Source organism: Suncus etruscus, chromosome 10 (assembly GCF_024139225.1).
Source record: "Suncus etruscus isolate mSunEtr1 chromosome 10, mSunEtr1.pri.cur, whole genome shotgun sequence".
In the NCBI taxonomy this organism is placed as follows: Eukaryota; Metazoa; Chordata; class Mammalia; order Eulipotyphla; family Soricidae; genus Suncus; species Suncus etruscus.
The window spans coordinates 96,905,908-96,927,010 of NC_064857.1; the positions used below are offsets into that span (position 1 = coordinate 96,905,908).

The 21,103-nt window shown below is 37.1% G+C and overlaps 1 protein-coding gene across 1 annotated transcript in view; it reads left to right on the plus strand.

Moving 5' to 3' along the window:
* The window catches only part of LOC126020004 (serine/threonine-protein kinase 31-like), a 136,979-nt gene that overhangs the window by 25,432 nt on the left and 90,444 nt on the right, over positions 1-21,103 (plus strand). Inside the window, exons 8-10 of the mRNA XM_049781440.1 lie at positions 6,616-6,731; positions 10,377-10,536; positions 13,819-13,941. Of these exons, the coding sequence (XP_049637397.1) occupies positions 6,616-6,731; positions 10,377-10,536; positions 13,819-13,941 (399 nt within the window). The remainder of the gene's footprint in view (positions 1-6,615; positions 6,732-10,376; positions 10,537-13,818; positions 13,942-21,103) is intronic.

Sequence of the window (21,103 nt, forward strand, 5' to 3'; positions counted from 1 at the left end):
CCATATGGGACGCCGGGGGATCGAACCGCGGTCCGTCTCCTAGGCTAGCGCAGGTAAGGCAGGCACCTTACCTTTAGCGCCACCGCCCGGCCCCAGCATCCTTCAGTTTTAACCAGAAGGTTGGATTATTTTTTCCATTATGAATTAATGGATTTTCAAAGTATTTGAAGTACTTAATATGTTGCAACCATTTTACTCTCTTATGCTTGGATAATCTACTTTGGAAGTAATTTTCATTTGTTCTGTTTTGCTTTTTTAACCATTCTTTCTGGTGTTTTTGGGCTCTGTGTTTAAGGACAATGTAATGCCTGGAATTGAACTACTATATTTATCATACCATAAGACACACCTTTTCCCCCAAAATACTCATCTTATGGACTGAATGCTGCCTGAAGCTGAAGACTGAGTGCACGGGAGGAGAGCATCTAAAAACTGTGCGCCTTATGGTCAGGTTCATCTTATAGAGCGAAAATTACAGTAGGTCAATTGTTTGGAAGTCAGACCTTAGCCTTTGAACTATCCAGCCCATGGAAATAAGTTTTGAATTGGTGGCATTATCTTACTGGCATAATGTTCCATTCTCATCCAGTATATTTTCTACCCTGGTACTGGAAAATATATCTGAGAATTTTTGTTTCTTTAACTGGAAAGAAGTATTTTAGGGACTAGAATATTGGGTATTAGTGATGTACATAATTTAGTTATTTAATTTAGTTATTTAGTTTTTCTAAGTTATTTCTAGTAAATAGGAAATTATTTTAACACTTTTATTGAAATATAACTTAAAAGGAATAAGAAATATAGAAAGGTACAGATATTTCCTAGTGCTTGATATACTTTGAAATGTTATACACTGTCACTAGTAAACCTTAGGTTCTATTTTTTGACTGTAGAGTAATCAGGTGTTTATGGCATTTTCAAGGTTCTTCACAAAGAAATTCTGGACCATCTTCATTTTTTTTTTTTTGACCATCTTCATTTTGTTCTTCAAATAATACATTACCTGTCAGGGGTGGCGAACAAATATGACACAAAGAGCCAAAATAATAAACTGTGAGAGTCAGAGAGCCATACCACACAGTGACCTGCCAAAACAGACAAACACTCACACAAAAACATTTAATTTTAACAATAATCTATTAAATACATATTGCATTTTGCCAGTTTGAGTGAGGGTCAAAATCCTGTTCGCTGCCCCTGAGTCCTATTTGATATTTTCCAGGAAGCTGGGCCCGTATATTAATCATGTCTTGAGTTCTGTCTACTACAGCTAGCTTCTATCCAGTCAGAATCTTGATAAGAATATATTGGGGAGAAGTTCCTTTTCGTTTTGGAGATAGTAATTTTCTAGTAGACAAGGCAATTAGAATTATCTGTTTTTTTTTTTTTAATTTTTATTTGGGAGTATTTTCTTATCTGCTTTCTCTACTGAAAATATGAAAAATTTTCTTCAGGAAGTTCTTGGTGCCTCTTTATATTCTTTCCTTGTTCTCTCACTCCTCCAGGGTAATAAATATTCTGATTTGTATCACTGTAATTTGGTTTACCTTATCTCCAAATGAAATAATGTAATTGGAAACCTGGCCTATTGTTTCTCGCTTAAGATATTTGTGATATTTCTTGGTTTTGGCTTGTTCTCGTTTATTTCTGAGGAGTATTCCATTGCTGTACATAACACAGTTTCTTTACCCATTATGTTAATGGTTATTTATTGTCTTTGTCCATTATGAATAAATTCAGTGCAAATGTTTTGTGTAAGTCTATGAACATAGAAATTCACTATATGAATTATATGGTGCTGGAATTTCTTGGTTAGAGGAGGGGTGTGGGATCTGGGGAGGTACCTTAAAGGGTTGGCGCAATGCTCCCCCAATAACACCAGTGGGAGTAGCTCTGGTAGTCTGCCAGCACTGCCCGCGCACCAAAACTGTTAGGCTGACACCTCAGTGCTACATATTGCTGGGTCTGGTCTACACTTTTCTCAGTATTGAGGGGTCCCTATCTCTCCAGAAGGGGAGATGTGTGTTCAACTTTCTAGATGATTTAAAATTTTTTTCCAAGTGGTCATACCATTTATTCCTACTGGCATGTCTAACCCATTTTTCTTTAACACTTACTATTAATTCTGCCATACCCAGCTTACAGACTGTGCATAGGGATTACACTGGCAGGCTTAGAGAATCAATTGAGAATCATTCGGCATCCTGGGAATTGAATCTTGGTCAGCCACATACAAGGCAAACACCATATCTACTGTAGGTGTTCTAGTTCTACCATGTTATGTATACGTATTTTTGTTTATTTGGGGGGGCATACCTGTTAGTGCTTAGGGATTACTCCTGGCTCTGCACTTTCAAATTACTCCTGAAAGTTAGGACTATCTTAAGACGCTGGGAATCGAATTTAGGTTGGCCGCATGCAAGGCAAGTGCCTCACCTGCTATACTATTGCTCAGGTACCAGCATCATATTATTTTTAGCTCCAGCTAATGTGATCAGTATATAGTGAGAGTTACATGTAGTTTTTAATTGTATTTTCATGGTGATGACTGATGCTAATAAGTGATGATTGGTATCTTTTTTTTTGGTATCACTTGGCATCATCTGTTTCTTCAGAGATGTCTGTTTGGTTTCTTTGTCCAATTTTGATAGTTTTTGTTGTTAATGTTTGTGATTACTATGTATATCTTGGATATTAACCTTCTAAATGTGAATATCCTCTTCCATGAAGTTGGGTGCCTTTTAGTTTAGGTCTTTGTTTCTTTTTTTTTTTTTGGTTTTTGGGTCACACCCCGCGGTACTCAGGGGTTACTCCTGGCTGTCTGCTCAGAAATAGCTAGCTCCTGGCAGGCACGGGGGACCATATGGGACACCGGGATTCGAACCAACCACCTTTGGTCCTGGATTGGCTGCTTGCGAGGCAAACACCGCTGTGCTATCTCTCCGGGCCCAGGTCTTTGTTTCTTTAGCCATGTAGAACCTTGAATTTAATCATGTCCCATTTGTTGGTTATGTTGTCCTTACAAAAAAATACCATTGAGAGCAGAAAACTTCCAGACATCACAGAAGAATCTAGGAGAGTAAAAGAGCATGTACAGAACCTGTAGTTATACCCATGACAGCATACTTCAGGGGTGAAGAAAACCTGTATATCTTAGACCAGGGGAATTCCCTTTCTAATCTCCCCAATTTTTACTGTGCCTATGCAAAAAATAAAAATAGCACAAATTAAATTATTTTCTTTAAATTTTTTAAAGGTTGTTGCCTGTGTTTCTTTTTCTTTTTCTTATTATTTTCATTCTCTTTTCTTTGCCTTATTTATTTATTTATTTATTTATTTATTTATTTATTTATTTATTTATTTATTTATTACCTGTACTTTGAATCGTCTCTATTTCCTGGTTAGTGTTCGGTTGTTGTCAGTAATGCTGTGGTACTTCACAGGTTTTTTATTTGTTCGCATTTGTTTTGTTTTATTTTGGGTTTGATTTTTCTTGTATTTTTTATGTTTTCCTTCCTTTCTCCCTTTTTTTCCCCTTACAATGAGATTTATAGGGGCCAGAGAGATAGCACAGTGGTGTTTACCTTGCAAGCAGCTGATCCAGGACCTAACGTGGTTGGTTCGAATTCCGGTGTCCCATATGGTCCCCCGAGCTGCCAGGAACGATTTCTTAGCAGGAAGCCAGGAGTAATCCCCTGAGCACTGCCAGGTGTGGCCCAAAAACAAATAAACAAAATGAAATTTATAGTCTAAAGAACGGGGGGTCTCAAACTCAATTTATCTGGGGGCTGCAGGAGGCAAAGTCGGGGTGATCCTTGAGTGTAAAGTCAGTATTAAGCCTTGAACATTGGGGAGTGTGACCCAAACAACTAAAACAAATCAAAACCAAAAAAGATTCCTCTAGGGCAGGGCCACAAAATGTTGTACGGAGGGCCACAAAGGGCCCGCAGGCCACGAGTTTGAGACCCCTGCTCTTGAAGGACCCCTCCTGTTTTTTTTGTTTGTTTGTTTGATTGAATTTTTGCCACCCTCACTTTTTTCTTTTTTTTCTTCTTTTTTTCTTTACCTTTTCTTTTTCTTTTTTTCTTTTTTCCTCTTACCTTCAAACAGAAATACATAACTTGAGCCATCTTGTTCTGCCTCTCAAATTGAGGGGGAAATAATGGAGGGCACCAAGACCAAACAGTCATATGAACATTGAGTAGAAATAAAAATGATCAGACTTGAACATTAAATCTAAAGCCAACTACAACAGAAACGATACCCAATCTACTAAAGGCTAGACACAGATGGGACCACTTGTACTAGCAGCCCAGGAGGCAAAGGAAGGGCAATATGGGATGCAGGCTGGGAACAGGGGTGGAGGGAGGACAACATTGGTGGTGAAAATACCTGTGATTCAATGTCACTATATACCTGAAATAATACTGTGAATTATTTGTAAACCACTTTGGTCAAAATGAAAATTATTAATAAAAAATACCATTGAGGTCCAAATCTTGGAGCATTCTGCCTATATTTTCCATTTTGTGGATTTTGTTCTAATCTCAAGGTCTTTGATCTACTTTGAGTTGACTTGTGTAAGGCGTGAGATAAGAATCCAGCTTCATATTTTTACACGTTGTTACTCAGTTTTCTCAAAAGTGTGGGGACAGACCCACAGTTTTCATGCTCAGAAATAGGCGGTACAAACTGGAGCTGTGAATCCTGTTATGTGGCTTTTCTATGCTGCTGATGGCATGGCAGGCACAGCACTGTGCTTATGTGCTGGCGAGCTCTTCTATTTCTGTGGGCTCGAAGGCTCCCTAAGAGGCAGTTTGAGAGCCAGGACCAATCTGTGATGTGTGATGCACTTGATGGCTGGGAGCCATAAATGAGAATACTTATAAATTAATGTAGACTGTGGACTCAGTACTGCAGCTTCATTGGTCCCGTTAGACACTTCCATCTGGCAGGACACCTTGATTTCAGTTCTTTCTCTGCTGGGCCTGCTCCCTCCTTTGGAGCTGCTGGGAGAGTGGTTTTGTGCAGCTCAACTAATCTTTAGTTCCTGTTTCCCTACATGTAGTTGGACACTGGTCTTTCGATTATTCTTCTGTGTGAGACTCTTCAAACTCTTTAAAAAAAATTGAAAAACAGTTGGGCCCACATCTATCTATGCTCAGGGATCCTGCCAGGGATCACTCCTGGCACTGTTGGGGGACATTAGGGTTGCTGCAGGTCAAACTCAGGTTGGCCATGTGCAAGACAAATGCTTACTTTGCTGTCACTCTGGCCCCTGTCTAGAGCCAATATGTCTATTCGCATATGTGACATGCCAATAGACTTTTTTGTTGCTGACCCAGAGACATTTTCTGATTGCTTCCTTATCAATCAAGTTGACCCCCACTTTCTGTCAAACAAATTTTTAACCGCGAAACATGATTACTTTAAAGATTATTAATGGTCTGTTTTGCAAATCATTAATCTTAAAGATTATACAGTTTTTATATTCCCACTTATGTTAGTATAACTTTTACGTAATTATTGCAAATGCAGATGACATTTTTTCATCCCTTTGTGGGCCTCTCAGTTGTTCAGGAGGCCCTTTCTGGGCATTCCTCTTAGTAATTAATGCTTTGCAAATTCTGCCAGCAGTTCAATGGAGGATATGCTGCTTGGGCCTTCCAGTGCTGGGGATTACTCGCATCATCTCACAAGTACTGAGAACACCCAGCAGTGATTAGAGGGGCCATGTGATGCTGCAGACTAGTGAGTTGGACACATAATAAATGTGCTTTATTTTTGAACTGCCTCTCCAGTCCTCTAGAGAGGATTGATATAAGAACAAATTACTCTGATACTTATAGCCTTTCTTCTCAACAAATGGAGAAGAAAGTCATTAATATATTAGTACAGCTCACTATTAACAATATTAAGTATATTAACTGAAGACATGGAAAGAGTGAAGATTGAGAACAGGTTCTTTAAAGTTTTAAAGTTCTGTGTTACTATAATATGATACGGGGTGTGATTGAAATAATATTGTCAGACATTGTATATATATTACTATATATATATATATATATATATACTTCCTTTCTGTTGAACTAACTTGAAATAAGATTTACAAGTCAGGAACTTGATGTGCTTAGAGCTGGCATCAAGGAAGTAGTACATGTATCTCTAAATGTCGAGTGACAAAATATCACAAAGCAAATTATTATTGATAATCGTTTGTCCTTGGGATCTTTTTTCCTTGAGCGAAATAAAATCTGATGACTAACCGACTATAAGAGATTAAAAGAAAAAGAATAGATGTTTCTTTGTATTAATGTATTACTGACTTACTTAACCCAATTTACCCACCACCATGGTTTATAAAAATATTTCAGTACATTTAATGTATAAAATTTTGTTACTACTTGGTTTCTTATTAGTGTGAAATATGTCTCTTTGATCTTTGACGGCAGAGGAATGAAATTGATCTGCATTTAAATTCCAATGAGTAAATCTTTGTTATTCTATGACCTAATTTTTGACCTTTAACATTTTAGTTAAGCTTTGTCATTTAAATAACATAAGAACTATTTTCCTATTTGGGTCTCACTAAGATGTGTGTGTTCTTTGTTTCAGCAAGAGAAAGCAACGTCCATGGATTTGACTAAACATTTAGAAAACACTTTGAAGACTCATGTAGGTATTAGAATGAAAAATCTAGCAGCTAAGATTGAAATATTGAAAGAAATTAGGTAGGTAAAAATATATTTTTGAGGATGATTCAAAAATAATTGCTAGTTAGTTGATACTTTACATTGCATTTTACCATTTTAGTTATAAGAGATATTTTATGACTTTAAAGAACTAAAATTAGTTACAACAGGGGCGAATTTTAGTTTGTTTCGTTATGGTTTTGTTATTTATGAGAAAATAGTGTTCTTTTTTAAAGTACTTTTTGTTAATACCTTTATTTAAACACCTTGATTACAAATATGTTTATAGTTGTGTTTCAGTTATGTAAAGAACACCCCTCTTCACCAGTGCAACATTCCCATCTCCAATATCCCAAATATCCCTCCTCCCACCCCACCCCCACCTTTACTCTAGACAGGCTTTTTACTTCCCTCATTCATTCACATTGTTATGATAGTTCTCAATGTAGTTATTTCTCTAACTACACTCATCACTCTTTGTGGTCAAACATCCCAGCTCTACTCTCTTTTCTCTCTTGAGTGTTATTTCAAAAATGTCTTTTATTTTTCTTAAAACCCACAGATGAGTGAGACTACTCTGCATCTATCTCTCTCCCTCTGACTTATTTCACTCAGCATAATAGACTCCATGTACATCCATATATAGGAAAATTTCATGACTTCATCTCTCCAGACTGCTGCATAATATTCCATTGTGTATATGTACCACAGTTTCTTTAGCCATTCGTCTGTTGAAGGGCATCTTGGTTGTTTCCAGAGTCTGGCTATTATAAATAGTGATGCAATGAATATCGGTGTGAGGAAGGGATTTTTGTATCGTAGTTTTGTGTTTCTCGGGTATATCCCTAGGGGTGGTATAGCTGGATCATATGGAAGCTCAATTTCCAGTTTTTGGAGGAATCTCCATATCGCTTTCCATAAAGGTTGGTCTAGATGGCATTCCCACTTGTGACCCCCGATGGGGGACCCCCGACCCGCGGGGGTGTGGGAATGAAGGTTGTTAGTAATTCGTGGGTTTTCTCGAGCAGAGCCGATCTGTGAAGCAAACTTGAGAGGTTAGAAAGAAGGAGGCTTAAGACAACTGGCGCTGCTCAAAAGCGTTTATTGTAAGGGGTGGCTAGCTTTTTATAGGCAGATGCATGGGGGAAATTCAAACACACCAATCATCATTTCAGGCAAGGAATGTTTCCATATATGGTAGAGACAAAGCTCGATTTGTTTCTCAGTACCTGCATAAGCCAGGTACAGGGGAGTGGGGAGGAGTAAGGCAAACGTGTCAAATTCTCATTGGACAGGAGGCATTCCATATATGGCATACAACACTTCAAATTTCAGTCCTTTTTCACTAGTTACATTCTTGCAGGTGGTTATCAGCACAAGTCAAAAAACAGGGAATAGGGAGGAGTAATGCCGGGGGTGGAGCAGAGGTCTACTTTGTCTAAAGGGAGCATTTTGTTTATCTTTTTTTTTTTTTTTTTTTTTTTTGGTTTTTTTTTGGGTCACACCTGGCAGTGCTCAGGGGTTATTCCTGGCTCCAGGCTCAGATTTTTTTACATCACAAGGTGGGACCTATAATCCTTATAGGCAAGTAAAAGAAAAGTTATTGTAAAATTTCAAGGTTTAGGGATACGTTGTAATCTTAGCAAATGTTAGCTGGCACATTGTTGTAGAAGTCCTACTTCCTCCTGGACTGATGGCTAGGCTACTCTGTGTAATTTAATTTTAGTGGTTAACTATTTCCTTTGTCTCAGGGGCATGTGTGCCTCTGGTTGTATCGTTAGCAGAGTCTGAAGTTTCAGAGGTTTCGGTTATGCTCAGGGTTCAAGCAGCCCCCAACACTCACTAGCAGTGAATGAGAGTTTCTTTCCCTCCACATCCCCACCAACACTGCTTGTTCTTGTTCTTTGTGATGAGTGCCAATATCTGTGGTGTGAGATGGTACCTCATAGTTGTTTTGATTTGCATCTCCCTGAAGTGGAGATGATGTGGAGATCTTAGTGATGTGTGGAGCATTTTTTCATGTGCATTTTGGCCGTTTGTATTTTTTTGTCAAAGTGTCTGTTTATTTCTTCTCCCCATTTATTGATGGGATTAGATGTTTGTTTTTTGTAAACTTCCGTCACTGCCTTGTATATGTTGGATAGTAGCCCCTATCTGATGGGTATTAGGTGAATAGTTTCTCCCACTCAGTGGTGGCTCTTGAATCCTGGGCATTATTTCCTTTGAGGTGCAGAAGCTTTTTAGCTTAATATATTCCCATCCGTTTATCTCTGCTTCCACTTGTTTGGAGAGTGCTGTTTCCTCCTTAAAGGTGCCTTTAATCTTTCTCAGTGTCATGGAGTGTTTTACCTATGTGTTGTTCTATATAACTTATGGCTTTGGGTCTTATATCAAGGTCTTTAATCCATTTGGATTTTACCTTCTAGCTGGGGTCTGAGTTCGTTTTTTTGCAAGTGGCTAACCAGTTCTGCCAACACCACTTGTTGAAGAGGCTTTCCTTGCTCCATTTAGGAAAAAATAGTTTGCTAAAGTCATCTGTTGACAGTGAAATTACTAAAAACAGTTTGACATCTCAGTGGGAATTTGGTAGGAAGGTACTGTGTTCAGTTGTTTTGCTTGAGAATATTTCAGGCCTACGCAAAATAAAGATTTCAGTAATCTATATTACTTTCTTATATTTTGTTTGAAGAAAGAAAGAAGACTTCTTGGAGTCAGAAGCCAAGAGAAAAATAAAAAATTTTGTAACTTATATGTGATGATTCAATTACAGAATTTATTTATAAAATACAAAGAAATGAACAACAACAACAACAATAAACCCCCTCCCCCCAAAAGACTTACTGCCTTTGGTATTGCTAAGCAAGCACAATTAGATCTTAACTTAAAAAAAATAACTCTAATTCTGGTGGTGGAAATACCACTGATTCAATGCCACTGTGTACCTCAAATATTACCGTGAAAGAATTATACTTCACATTGGTCACAATAAAAATCATTTAAAAAACAAAAAGAACAAATACACTGTTACTTTGTTCTTCTCAACAAATGGAGAAGAAAGCCATGAGTATATTAGCACAGCTCACTATTAATATTAAGTTTATTAACTAAAGACATGGAAAGAGAATGGATTCTTTAAAGAGTGAAAGCATATTTTAAATCAATCCTCTGGAGAACTGTTTGACTTTAGGATTCCTCACCTGAAACTCTTTCCTGCAAGGAAAGATGCTGTAATTGCATGCTTGAAAACAGTCAGAAAAACTTCAGAGTTAGAAAAATTGTTTTTTTTTTCCTGAGAAGAGTAATTCCTTAAAAATTTATTTTTAAATTATGGACACTTTTGAAGTTGTCCTTTTATGTAAAGTTTCAAAAAGTTCAGTTTTTCTCAAGTACATCTTTGAAATTTGTAATCGTTATTTTGCATTAAGTTTTAAAAGGCATCGTTTCCTAGTCAGTGTTATAAATATTACTATTACTATTATATTACTATTTATAATATTAAAATATAATATATTGTATATATTAGTATAATCATATAGTTATATAATATATTGTATATTATATTAATATTATATTATTACTATTATAAATATTACTATTATAAATAGTAACTATATCTTTCCTATTTAAGTGTAACCTTTTTTAATATAAACTTTAAAATTCTTTTCTTTTCCTCTTAAAAAATAGGCGTGCCAATATCTGTGTTCGTTTTGGAAATGACCTTTCAGATGCTATACAAGTGTTGGATGAAGGGTGTTTCACTACTCCAGCATCTTTGAATGAATTAGAGAGAATTTGGAAAGACTTCAATGTAGCTCAAGAGAATATTCGGACTTGTCAAGATTTGGTAGGTCAACAATTTTTCTTAATTGGTGATGATGAAGATACAGTTTTCTACATCAAAACTATAAAAGTTGACATGTTTTAACAGCTTTACCTATACTTCATAAAAAGGAAACAAAACATTTGGAATTTTTTTCTTTACCTCTCACCAACTGTTTGATTGTGAATAACTATAGATGGTATGAGAATTTAATAGTGAACTTAATGATGAATTTCTCTCACCATTTTATGGTGAAGAGTTGGTTTAGTTGGTTTGAGAATTTAACTTTTACAGAATCTTACTAAGTTTGGTTCGTATTTTTAAACTTTTAAACAAAAATAATAATATATTTAAGTACCATGATTACAAGCATATTTGGGCCTCAGTCATAAAAAAGAACACCCCTTTTACTAGTGCAACATTCTCAACACCAATGCCCCACCTTCTTCATGTCCCCTCTTGATTCATTTTTATTGCTTTGTAAGAAATGTTGGGAGATATTAATGATTTTAGATAAATGGTTAAGAAAGTATTTTCCTTTTTTTCATGAGAATTTGACTTTTGACCTAATTCCTGGTCTTCCTTTGATAAGTTGATAGCATTCTAGAACCTTCATTAGACATTATATTGTTTAGATAAATATATCTCCATTTTTTAAATTGTTTTTGCAGTGGGAGGAACTAGAGTAGAAGTACTTGGTGCAGACTCCTGCAGCTGGCATTTTCATTCAGTATGTCTGGAAGCTTTTTCTGTAAGAAGGAGTAGCTTTTGACAGGCATTATGCTTGAAAACTAAGATGGCTTCCATGTGCTAATGGGACTTAATTTCTAATCTGAGTAACATGTTTTATATTCAGTGTTGTACTCTCTTTATTATTTTTATTATTATTACATTTTGTGGGGGCCACACTTAGTGGCACTCAGGGTTTACTCCTGGCTCTGCTCTCAGAAATTACTACTGGCAGCGTCCGTGGACCATATGGGATGCTGGGAATTGAACCCAGGTTGACCATTGCAAGGCAAATGCCCTACTTGCTGTGTTATCTCTTTGGCCTTATGTTTGAAATTATTTGACTTAAATAGTGGTTATTTCTGCATGTGGGATTGTACCTTGAAAGAATTTTTCTCAGTACAATACCTATTCTGTCCAGTTTGGTAATATACTATAGGCTCAAATCTACAGAATCGTTATGCTTTTGGAAATTCCAGGCACATTTTATATGGGGAAACTATTAGGTTTGAATTATTGTACATATTTGGACTGTAAAATAGTCACTCCTTAAAGAAGTAAAAGTAACAAATTTAAGTGTTTTATAAACTTTTTCTTAAAATCTTTCAAATGGGCATTTCTGCTCCCATTTTATGTGTCTGAATATTTTTATTACACAGGTAACACATAAATCAAAAAACTTAACCATATGACATATTTTTTACAGTTGTTTAAAATTAAAAAGATTTATAGATGTGAAACAAATTTGGTGGCTTGGCAGTTTGACTAAGGTTAAATTGTGGCACTGGGGCCATTTCTATTGGAGGGTTGTGGGTGTGGTGCTGGAGTGATATGTATGATTCATGCAGCAAAGAAAAACACACTCCCACTCTTTCTGAGACTGCCACAGAGGTATCAGTTAGGCCCAGACTACCTGGGGAGTATCTGTGGCATTATTTTCTTTTGGAGCTTGCTAGAGGAGTAGGACTGTTTTTCTGCTATGAAAATGGCAGATGTGGGCTGAGACTCCCTTAGCCCATTAACAAATTTTTTTTGGTAGTTCGAAGATATGAAAGTGATCAGAACAGAGAGTAAGAGAGCTCTAGCATACCTCTAGGACTTGGTATTCTTCTAGAAAAACAGTGATTTTTTTTCCCCTAAAGCAAAGTATTTTCCCCACTACTACTGATGATCAGTAATTATTTTAGGCTACATTTACTCAATTTGTGACACCATAGAGTAATTAACTGGACAAATACAGAGTTATAATTGTGGCTTAGTGTTGCTATGCTTTAATTTCTTGTATTAATCCTATTCTTATTGTTTTAATATTGTCTATTTTGTTTTTTTTCGGGTGGGGGGAGAGAGGGGTCATATCCTGTGGCACTCGGGTTATCCTGGCTCTGTGCTCAGAAATTGCTCCTGACAGGCTTGGAGGCTCCATATGGGATGCCAGGAATCAAACCCTGGTCTGTCCGAGTTGGCTCTGTGTAAGGCAAATGTCCTACTGCTGTGCTGTATCTTGGTTCCCAATATTGTCTATTTTGGACAGTTCTTCAACCTGTCTTTTTTCTTTTTCTTTTGACAGAAATTCTTGTTTGCTTGTGATTTTAAAATAGTCTTGTTGAGTATACCTAAGAAAGTGTATTCTAAAATTCAACCTTTTAAGAGTATGCGTCACACACTCTCTCTCTCATCCCACCTCCAAAAAAGTCTGGAGCAAGGTAGCGCACTCTCCTTGCATGTGGCTGAACCAGATTCAATCTCTAGCAGTTTCCTGAGCCCTACCAGTAGTACTCCTAGAGCAAAGATGCTTGGGAATAAGCCTCAAGCATCACAGGATGTGTTTCTGAAAAAAAAAATGTATGTGTCAGACATTGCTATAGGTAGTGGTAACATGTATTTATTTAGGACATGATCTTATCTCTCTCTCTCTCTCTCTTGAGTATAGGACTGATTTAAAAATAGTTTCCATGTATCTTAATAGATACTACAAGCACTACAATATACTATCAGTATTGTACTAAAGATAATATTTATAGTTTGTCATACCTTTCTCACATACCTATTTCCAGATATAGTTATGGTACATTGGAGATTATGATATTTTTAGGGACCATACTTGGCAAGGGCCCAGTGGCAAGATCCCTAGTGGGATTTTTGGGGGTGCATCCTATAGTTCTTGGGGATCATGTGCCTGGGATTACTTCAGTTATCAGAACCATCTCCTGGGCCTTAAAATATTGCAATTAGACCCTAGGGAAATTTCATATCCTGAATCTTGGAAGAAAAATAAATGAAGAAATTCAGGATGAGAAGGAAGTCGGAAGGAGGCAGTATGTAATTATAGGGGTTTATACTTTTTGAAGGAGAAACATTACTTGATGCAGCAATAATGGGGAATCTCATTTTTAATTCAAGAAAGAAAAAAACCACTTTCATTTTGGTTATCTCAGAGTTGTTTTTCCTACGTATTATTTGACTTGGGATATGTAACATTACATTTTATTAACTTTATGGTAATTTTTAATAGAAATCAACATGTAAAAACTGTACATAAAAAGACAATGATATTAATAATAGTCTTTATTTTTCTAGAATGAAGGACAAATTTTGATTTTGGAAAGAAATGATGTGCAACAGAAGCTGATCATGGCAATTGAAGATTTTATTCTGGAAGTAGATGAATTACCATTTACTAAACGTTTTCAAACATTACAGGTTGGAATTTAAAATATTCTAAAGTCATTAAAGTTTGACTTACTATTATGAAAGATGAAATTCATATTTATTATGAAATTTCAGGTAATATCTATGGAAAAGATCGTATGTTATAACTTTTAAAAAATTAAATTTTATAGTAATATAATTGTTCATGAATTAAAATTGTGTATTAATATCATGTTTGTATCTAATGTAATGTGTCAATGAATTATTTGATAGGGTACATGAATATTACTTGAACATTATCTTATGAAGTAATAATGCATTAAAACATTGCATTGTAAGTAGGCATAGAAGGAAAAATGCTCAAATCTGCATTTGTTTTTTTATCATCGGCTCTGAGTTGGCAGCCAAATCTTCATTATTTTCTTTTATTTTTAAATAGACATACAGTGTTCCAGAACCAATCCTATCATCAATGTCAACCCCTCCTCTACCAATGTTTCCAGTATATCCCATGCCACCACCTTGTGCCCCAGCCTACTGTTAAAATGGGATAATTTTTAAGTTTTTTTTTTTTTTTTGGCCACACCCGGCAGTGCTCAGGGGTTACTCCTGGCTGTCTACTCAGAAATAGCTCCTGGCAGGCACGGGGGACCACGTGGGACACCGGGATTCGAACCAACCACCTTTGGTCCTGGATGGGCTGTTTGCAAGGCAAACGCTGCTGTGCTATCTCTCCGGGCCCAGTTTGATTGTTAAAGTTTGGTTCTCATGACTTCATTGTGTTTACTCTGTGGATTGGATATTTACTTCAGTCCTTTCTAAACACCAGATTCACTTTTGCCTCATCTCCTGATGTTTCACATTTGTCTTTCCCCTCCTACACTCAGTTTATTTTCTTCTCTCACTATAGTTTAGGGCCAAGATTGTTCTCGACAACCCCAATTTAAACTTTCGCATTCTTTCAGATATTTATTCTAAATAACACATATAAATACTATCATCTTGTATTTATTTTCCTTCTGGCTTCATTTAATATAATATCTTCCAGTTCTATCCATGTTGCAGCAAATTGCATGACTGCATCCTTCCTCACAGCTATGTAGTATTTTGTTGTATATATGTGCCACATCAGCATGCTCCGCTCATATGTTGTTAAAGTCCTAGTTCTTCAGTTTGACATCCTATGGGCACCTGTTGTATTAATTATTAAGTTCTAGTGTTATGGGGTGGAACCTTTCTCAACTCGGCCTGGTGCCCGCAGCCCCTTCAGCTGGTGGGTCAGTAGGTTGCAGGGTGATGGTTGAAAAATTCACAAGTAGCTGGTTCTTTGAAGCCCAGCATATCTCTCTGAACTGTCTTCTCTGCTGCGTGCTTGGGCTGAAGATTTGATCCTGTGTGTGGCTTCACCCCCGAAGACCTCTCTGTCCTTGGAGGTGAGTCGATCTGCCCAGAAAGGGTGGAACCAGAGGAGCGCAGCTGCTCAACTTCACTATGCCTCCACGCACATCATTTGGCCAATGAATACCACCACAATACATAGAAAAACCTAGAATACAAATGTGACAATGGGGAAACAACACAGGCTAGCACCAGGCATAGCGAATGAAGATGACAACTCTGATGACCTGAAAATAGCCAACCACCTAGTCCAGTGGTCGGCAAGCCACAGCTCGAGAGCCACATGTGACTCTTTACTACACTTTTTAATACAGCTCTTCTGTGTGCTGGGCGGCTGCTCCAGGAGTCAGGACTCTGCTCCTAGCCTCTGTCAGTGCGCGCCCTGTATGCAGCCCAGGTTGCCGGCTCCACACAGCTCCAATTGGGTCATGTGGTATGGGGGGGTGACATTTCGGTTTTAAAAATGTGGCTCTCAAAATAAATTTTAATTATGGTTTTGGTGAGATTTGGCTCAGTTGAAAAAAAAGGTTGCCCACCACTGACCTAGTCAGTCTCTCAGATATGGAATTTAGAGAAGAAATATGGAGGATAGTCACAGAACTCAAAGCATAGATTGAATTGAACAGAACACTAATAAGAACCAAGAAAATATGAAGACAGAAATCAGAAAACTCCAAACTGAAATAACAGGTCAAGTAACAGACCTGAAAAACTCAGTAAACGAATTGAAGGACTCAATGGATAAGCTGTCCCACAGGGTAACAGCAGCTGAGGATATAATTAGTGAGCTGGCAGATGCGATGCTCAGCAACTCCATACAGCAGAAGAGATTGGAAAAAAGCCTTAAAGCGAATGATCAGACAATGGAAAAATTACTCCAAGAATGTGAACAGATGAAAATAGAAGTCTTTGATTAGTTCAACATAAACAACTTAAGAATTATTAGAGTCCCAGAGACCCAGGAAGAAAAGCTCCAGGAAGAATCAATGGTCAAAAAATCATTAGAGAGAAACTACTAGAGCTAAAGAATACATGCGACCAAATCCTGCATGCCCGAAGAGTACCAACTAAAAGAGACCCCAGGAAAAACACCCCAAGACACATCGTAGTCACAATGACAAATCTTACAGATAGAGACAGAATTCTGAAAGCAGCAAGATCAAAAAGGGAAATTACATTCAAGGGGCATCCTTGAGATTTACAGCAGACTGGTCACAAGAAACACTCAAGGCCAGAAGACATTGGTGGGACATAATGACAAAAGTCAAACAAAATTGAAATAAATGCTTCACCTAGAATACTGCACCCAGAAAAACTCACTTTCAGGTTTGAAGGAAGAATACATGGCTTCACAGATAAACAACAGATCAGAAACTTTACAGACTCAAAACCAGCCTTAAAAGAAAAACTGAAAGATCTACTTTAAGATAAGACTGACAAACCGCCACACCAAAAAAAAAGATGGCACTAAATTCTATGAGATTTCTTTCTTTCAATGCCAACGGAATAAATGCACCAGTTAAGAGACACAGAGTGGCTAAGTGGATTAAAAACTCAATCCAACCTTGTGCTGCCTACACGAAACACACCTGAACAGTCAGAACAAACATAGACTCAAAATAAAAGGCTGGAGGAAAATCATCCAAGCAAACAACACCAATAAAAAAGTTGGAGTGCCCATACTAATACCAGATGACACAAAGTTTATACTCAGAAAAGTTGTAAGGGACAAAGATGTACATTTTGTATTAATCAAGGGATGTGTACATCAGGAAGAAATCACTCTCCTAAACATTTATGCACCGAATGAGGGGCGAGCAAAATATTTAATACAATTATTGACACATCTGAAAAAGGATATCAACAACACTATCAACATAATACACAACATCAACAAGAATAATAAAAATCACATGATCATATCAATAGATGCAGAGGGAGCATTTCATAAGGGTCAACACCCATTCTTGATCAAAACTTTCAGCAAGATGGGATTGAAAGGAACCTTTCCTAATATCGTTAAGGCCATCTACCACAAGCCAGTGGCAAATATTATCCTCAATGGAGAAAAACTAAAAGCCTTCCCTCTAAATTCTGGCACATGACAAGGCTGTCCTCTCTCACCATTCCTATTCAACATAGCACTGGAAGTACTTGCTATAAGGATTAGTCAAGAAAAAGATATCAAGGGCATCCAGATAGGGAAGGAAGAAGTCAAGCTCTCACTGTTTGCTGATGAAATGAAACTCTACTTAGAAAACTCTACAGACGCTACCAAAAAGCTTCTAGGAACAATAGACTCATATAGCAATGTGGCAGGCTACAAAATTAACACACAAAACACAATGGCCTTTTTATACACCAATAATAATAGGGAAGAAATGGACATTAAGAAAACAACCCCATTCACATTAATGCCACACAAACTCAAATATCTTGGAGTCAACTTGACAAAAAATATGAAAGACCTATACAAAGAAAACTATAAAACTATGCTCCAAGAAATAAGACAGGACACACAGAAATGTTAACACATACCCTGCTCATGGATTGGCAAGATTAACATCATTAAAATGGCAATACTCCCCAAACCATTGTACAAATTTAATGCAATCCCTCTAAAGATACCTATGACATTCTTCAAAAGTCTAAAACAATCCTTGGGAAAAAGAATATGGGAGGAATTACTTTACTCAACTTTAAACTGTAATACAAAGCAATAGTTATCAAAACAGCCTGCTATTGGAATAAAGAGAGACCCTCAGATCAGTGGAATAGGCTTGAGTACTCAGAGAATGTTCCCCAGACATACAGTCACCTAATTTTTGATAAAGGAGCAAGAAATCCTAAATGGAGAAGGGAAAGCCCCTTCAACAATTGGTGTTGGCACAACTGGCTAGCCACTTGCAAAAAATTGAACTTAGATCCCCAGCTAACATCATGTACGAATGTAAAATCTAAATGGATTAAAGACCTTGATATCAGACCTGATACCATAAGGTATATAGAACAACACTCCATGACATTGAGACTAAAGGCATCTTCAAGGAGGAAACTGTACTGTACAAACAAGTGAAAGCAGAGGTTATCAGATGGGAATACATTAAGCTAACAAGCTTCTGCACCTCAAAGGAAATAGTTCCCAGGATACAAGAGCCACCCACTTAGTGGGAGAAACTATTCACCCAATACCCAAAATATACAAGACACTGACAGAACTTTAAAAATGTTCTAATCCCATCAAAAAATGGGGAGAATAAATGGACAGAAAATTTGACAAAAAATTAAGTACAAATGGCCAGAAGGTACATGAAAAAAATGCTCCACATCACTAATCATCAGGGAGATGCAAATCAAAACAATTATGAGGTACCACCTCACACCACAGAGATTGGCACACATCACAAAGATGAGAACAAGCAGTGTTGAATGGGATGTGGAGAGAAAGGAACTCTTACTGCTGCTGGGAATGCCATCTAGTTCAACCTTTATGGAAAGCGATATGGAGATTCCTCCAAAAACTGGAAACTGAGCTCCCATATGATCCAGCTATACCACTCCTAGGGATATACCCTAGGAACAAAAAAATACAATACAAAAGTTTCTTCCTTACACCTATATTCATTGCAGCACTATTTACCATAGCAGGACTCTGGCTAAATAAACTGTGGTAGATATATACACAATGGAATATTATGCAGCTGCCAGGAGAGATGAAGTCATGAAATTTTCTTATATATGGAATCTATTATGCTGAGTGAAATAAGTCAGAGAGTAAAAGATGCAGAATGGTCTCACTTATCTATGGGTTTTAAGAAAAATGAGATTCTTGTAATAATTTTCAGAGACAATAGAGAGGAGGGCTGGAAGTTACAGCTCACCTCATGAACCTCTCCACAAAGAGTGATGAGTTTAGTGAGAGAAATAACTACATTGTGAACTATCCTAACAATGAGAATGTATGAGGGAAATAGAAAGCCTGTCCAGAGTATAGGCTGGGGGAGTGGATGGGGAGGAGGGAGATCTGGGACATTGGTGATGGGAATGTTGGACTGGTGATGGGGGGTGTTCTCTTACATGACTGAAACCCAACCACAATATGTTTGTAATCAAGGTGTTTGAATAAAATATTATTAAAAAAAGAAATTCACAAGGCAGTCAGATGAAATTTCAGGAGAAATCTAGCTTTATTACAAGGCCTTAACTGCCATGTGCCACGTGGCTTCTAAGCACCCACTCTCCTGCTCCTCTGCATCCATCTTAGCTGCAATGCATTACTTTGAGAACAGCATTCACTTGGAAAATTCAAGGTGACCAAAGAAAGACATGCATGTCCCTACTGCAGTACGTCTAGAGAAAATCAAGTAGGATTACATGTCAGAGTTAGGCAGAGGGATCCTGATTCTTGAGTTTTCTGGATTTTAAGGACCCATATCAGTGGTTAGAATACAAGTAGCTATATTTACTTCAGTTGTATCTTGCTATCTCAGCAATGGCTTTAATTTGGAATGAGTGGGAATGACAGTACTGACATTTTATGTATTCATATGTTTTTCCACTAACTTTTAAAAAGCGTCTTTAACATTAAAACATTTTCTCCTTAAGTCTTCATACACTTTTTAAATTTACTTTTCATTTTATATTTTTAAACACTTTGATTGCAAACATGATTGTAGTTGGGTTTAAGTCATATAAAAACACCCACCTTCACCAGTTCAACATTCCCATCACCAATGCCCCTAATTTCCCACCTCCCTACCCCCCTGCGCACCTGTATTTGAGACAGGCTTTCCACTTTCCTTCCTTCCTTCATTCATATTGTTATGATAGTTGTCAGTGTCATTATTTCTCTAACTGCACTTACCATCTTTGTGGTGAGCTTCATATCATGAGCTGGATCTTCCAGCCCTCATCTCTACTGTTTCTGAGAATTATTACAAAAATGTCCTTTATATTTTTTAAAACCCATAGAAAAGTGAGACTGTTCTGTGTCTAACTCTCTCTCTCTGACTTATTTTACTCAGAATAATAGATTCCATGTACACCCATGTATAGGAAAATTTCATGACTTCATCTGTTCTGACGGTTGCATAATATTCTATTGTGTTTATATGTACCATAGTTTTTTAGACATTCATCTGTTGAAGGACATCTTGATTGTTTCTAGAGTCTGGATATTTTCAGTAGCGCTGCAATGAATATCGATATGAGGAAGGGATTTTTGAATTGTATTTTTGTGTTCCTGAGGTATACCCTAGGACTGGAATAGCAGGATCATATGGGAGTTCAATTTCCAGGTGATTGAGGAATCTCCATATTGTTTTCCATATAGACTGGACTAGATGGCATTCCCACCAGCAGTGAATGAGAGTTCTTTTCTCTTCACATCCCTATAGCACCAATTGTTCTTGTTGTTTGTGATATGTGCCAGTCTGTGTGGCATGAAATGATACCTCATAGTTTTTTTGATTTGCATCTCCCTGATGATTAGTTATGTGGAGCATTTTTTCATGTGCCTTTTCGCCATTTGTATTTCTTCTTTGAGAAATTATTCATTTCTTCTCCCCATTTTTGGATGGGTTAGATGTTTTTTCTTAAGTTCTGTCAGTAACTTATGTATCTTAGATATTAACCCCTTATTTGATGAGTATTGGGAGAATAGCTCCTCCTATTCTGTGGGTGGGTTTTGTACTCTAGGTACTATTTCCTTTGTGGTGTAGAAGCTTCTCAACTTAATATAGTCCCATCTTTTTATCTGTGCTTCCACTTGATTAGAGAGTGCTGTTTCTTCCTTAAAGATGCCTTTAGCTTCAAT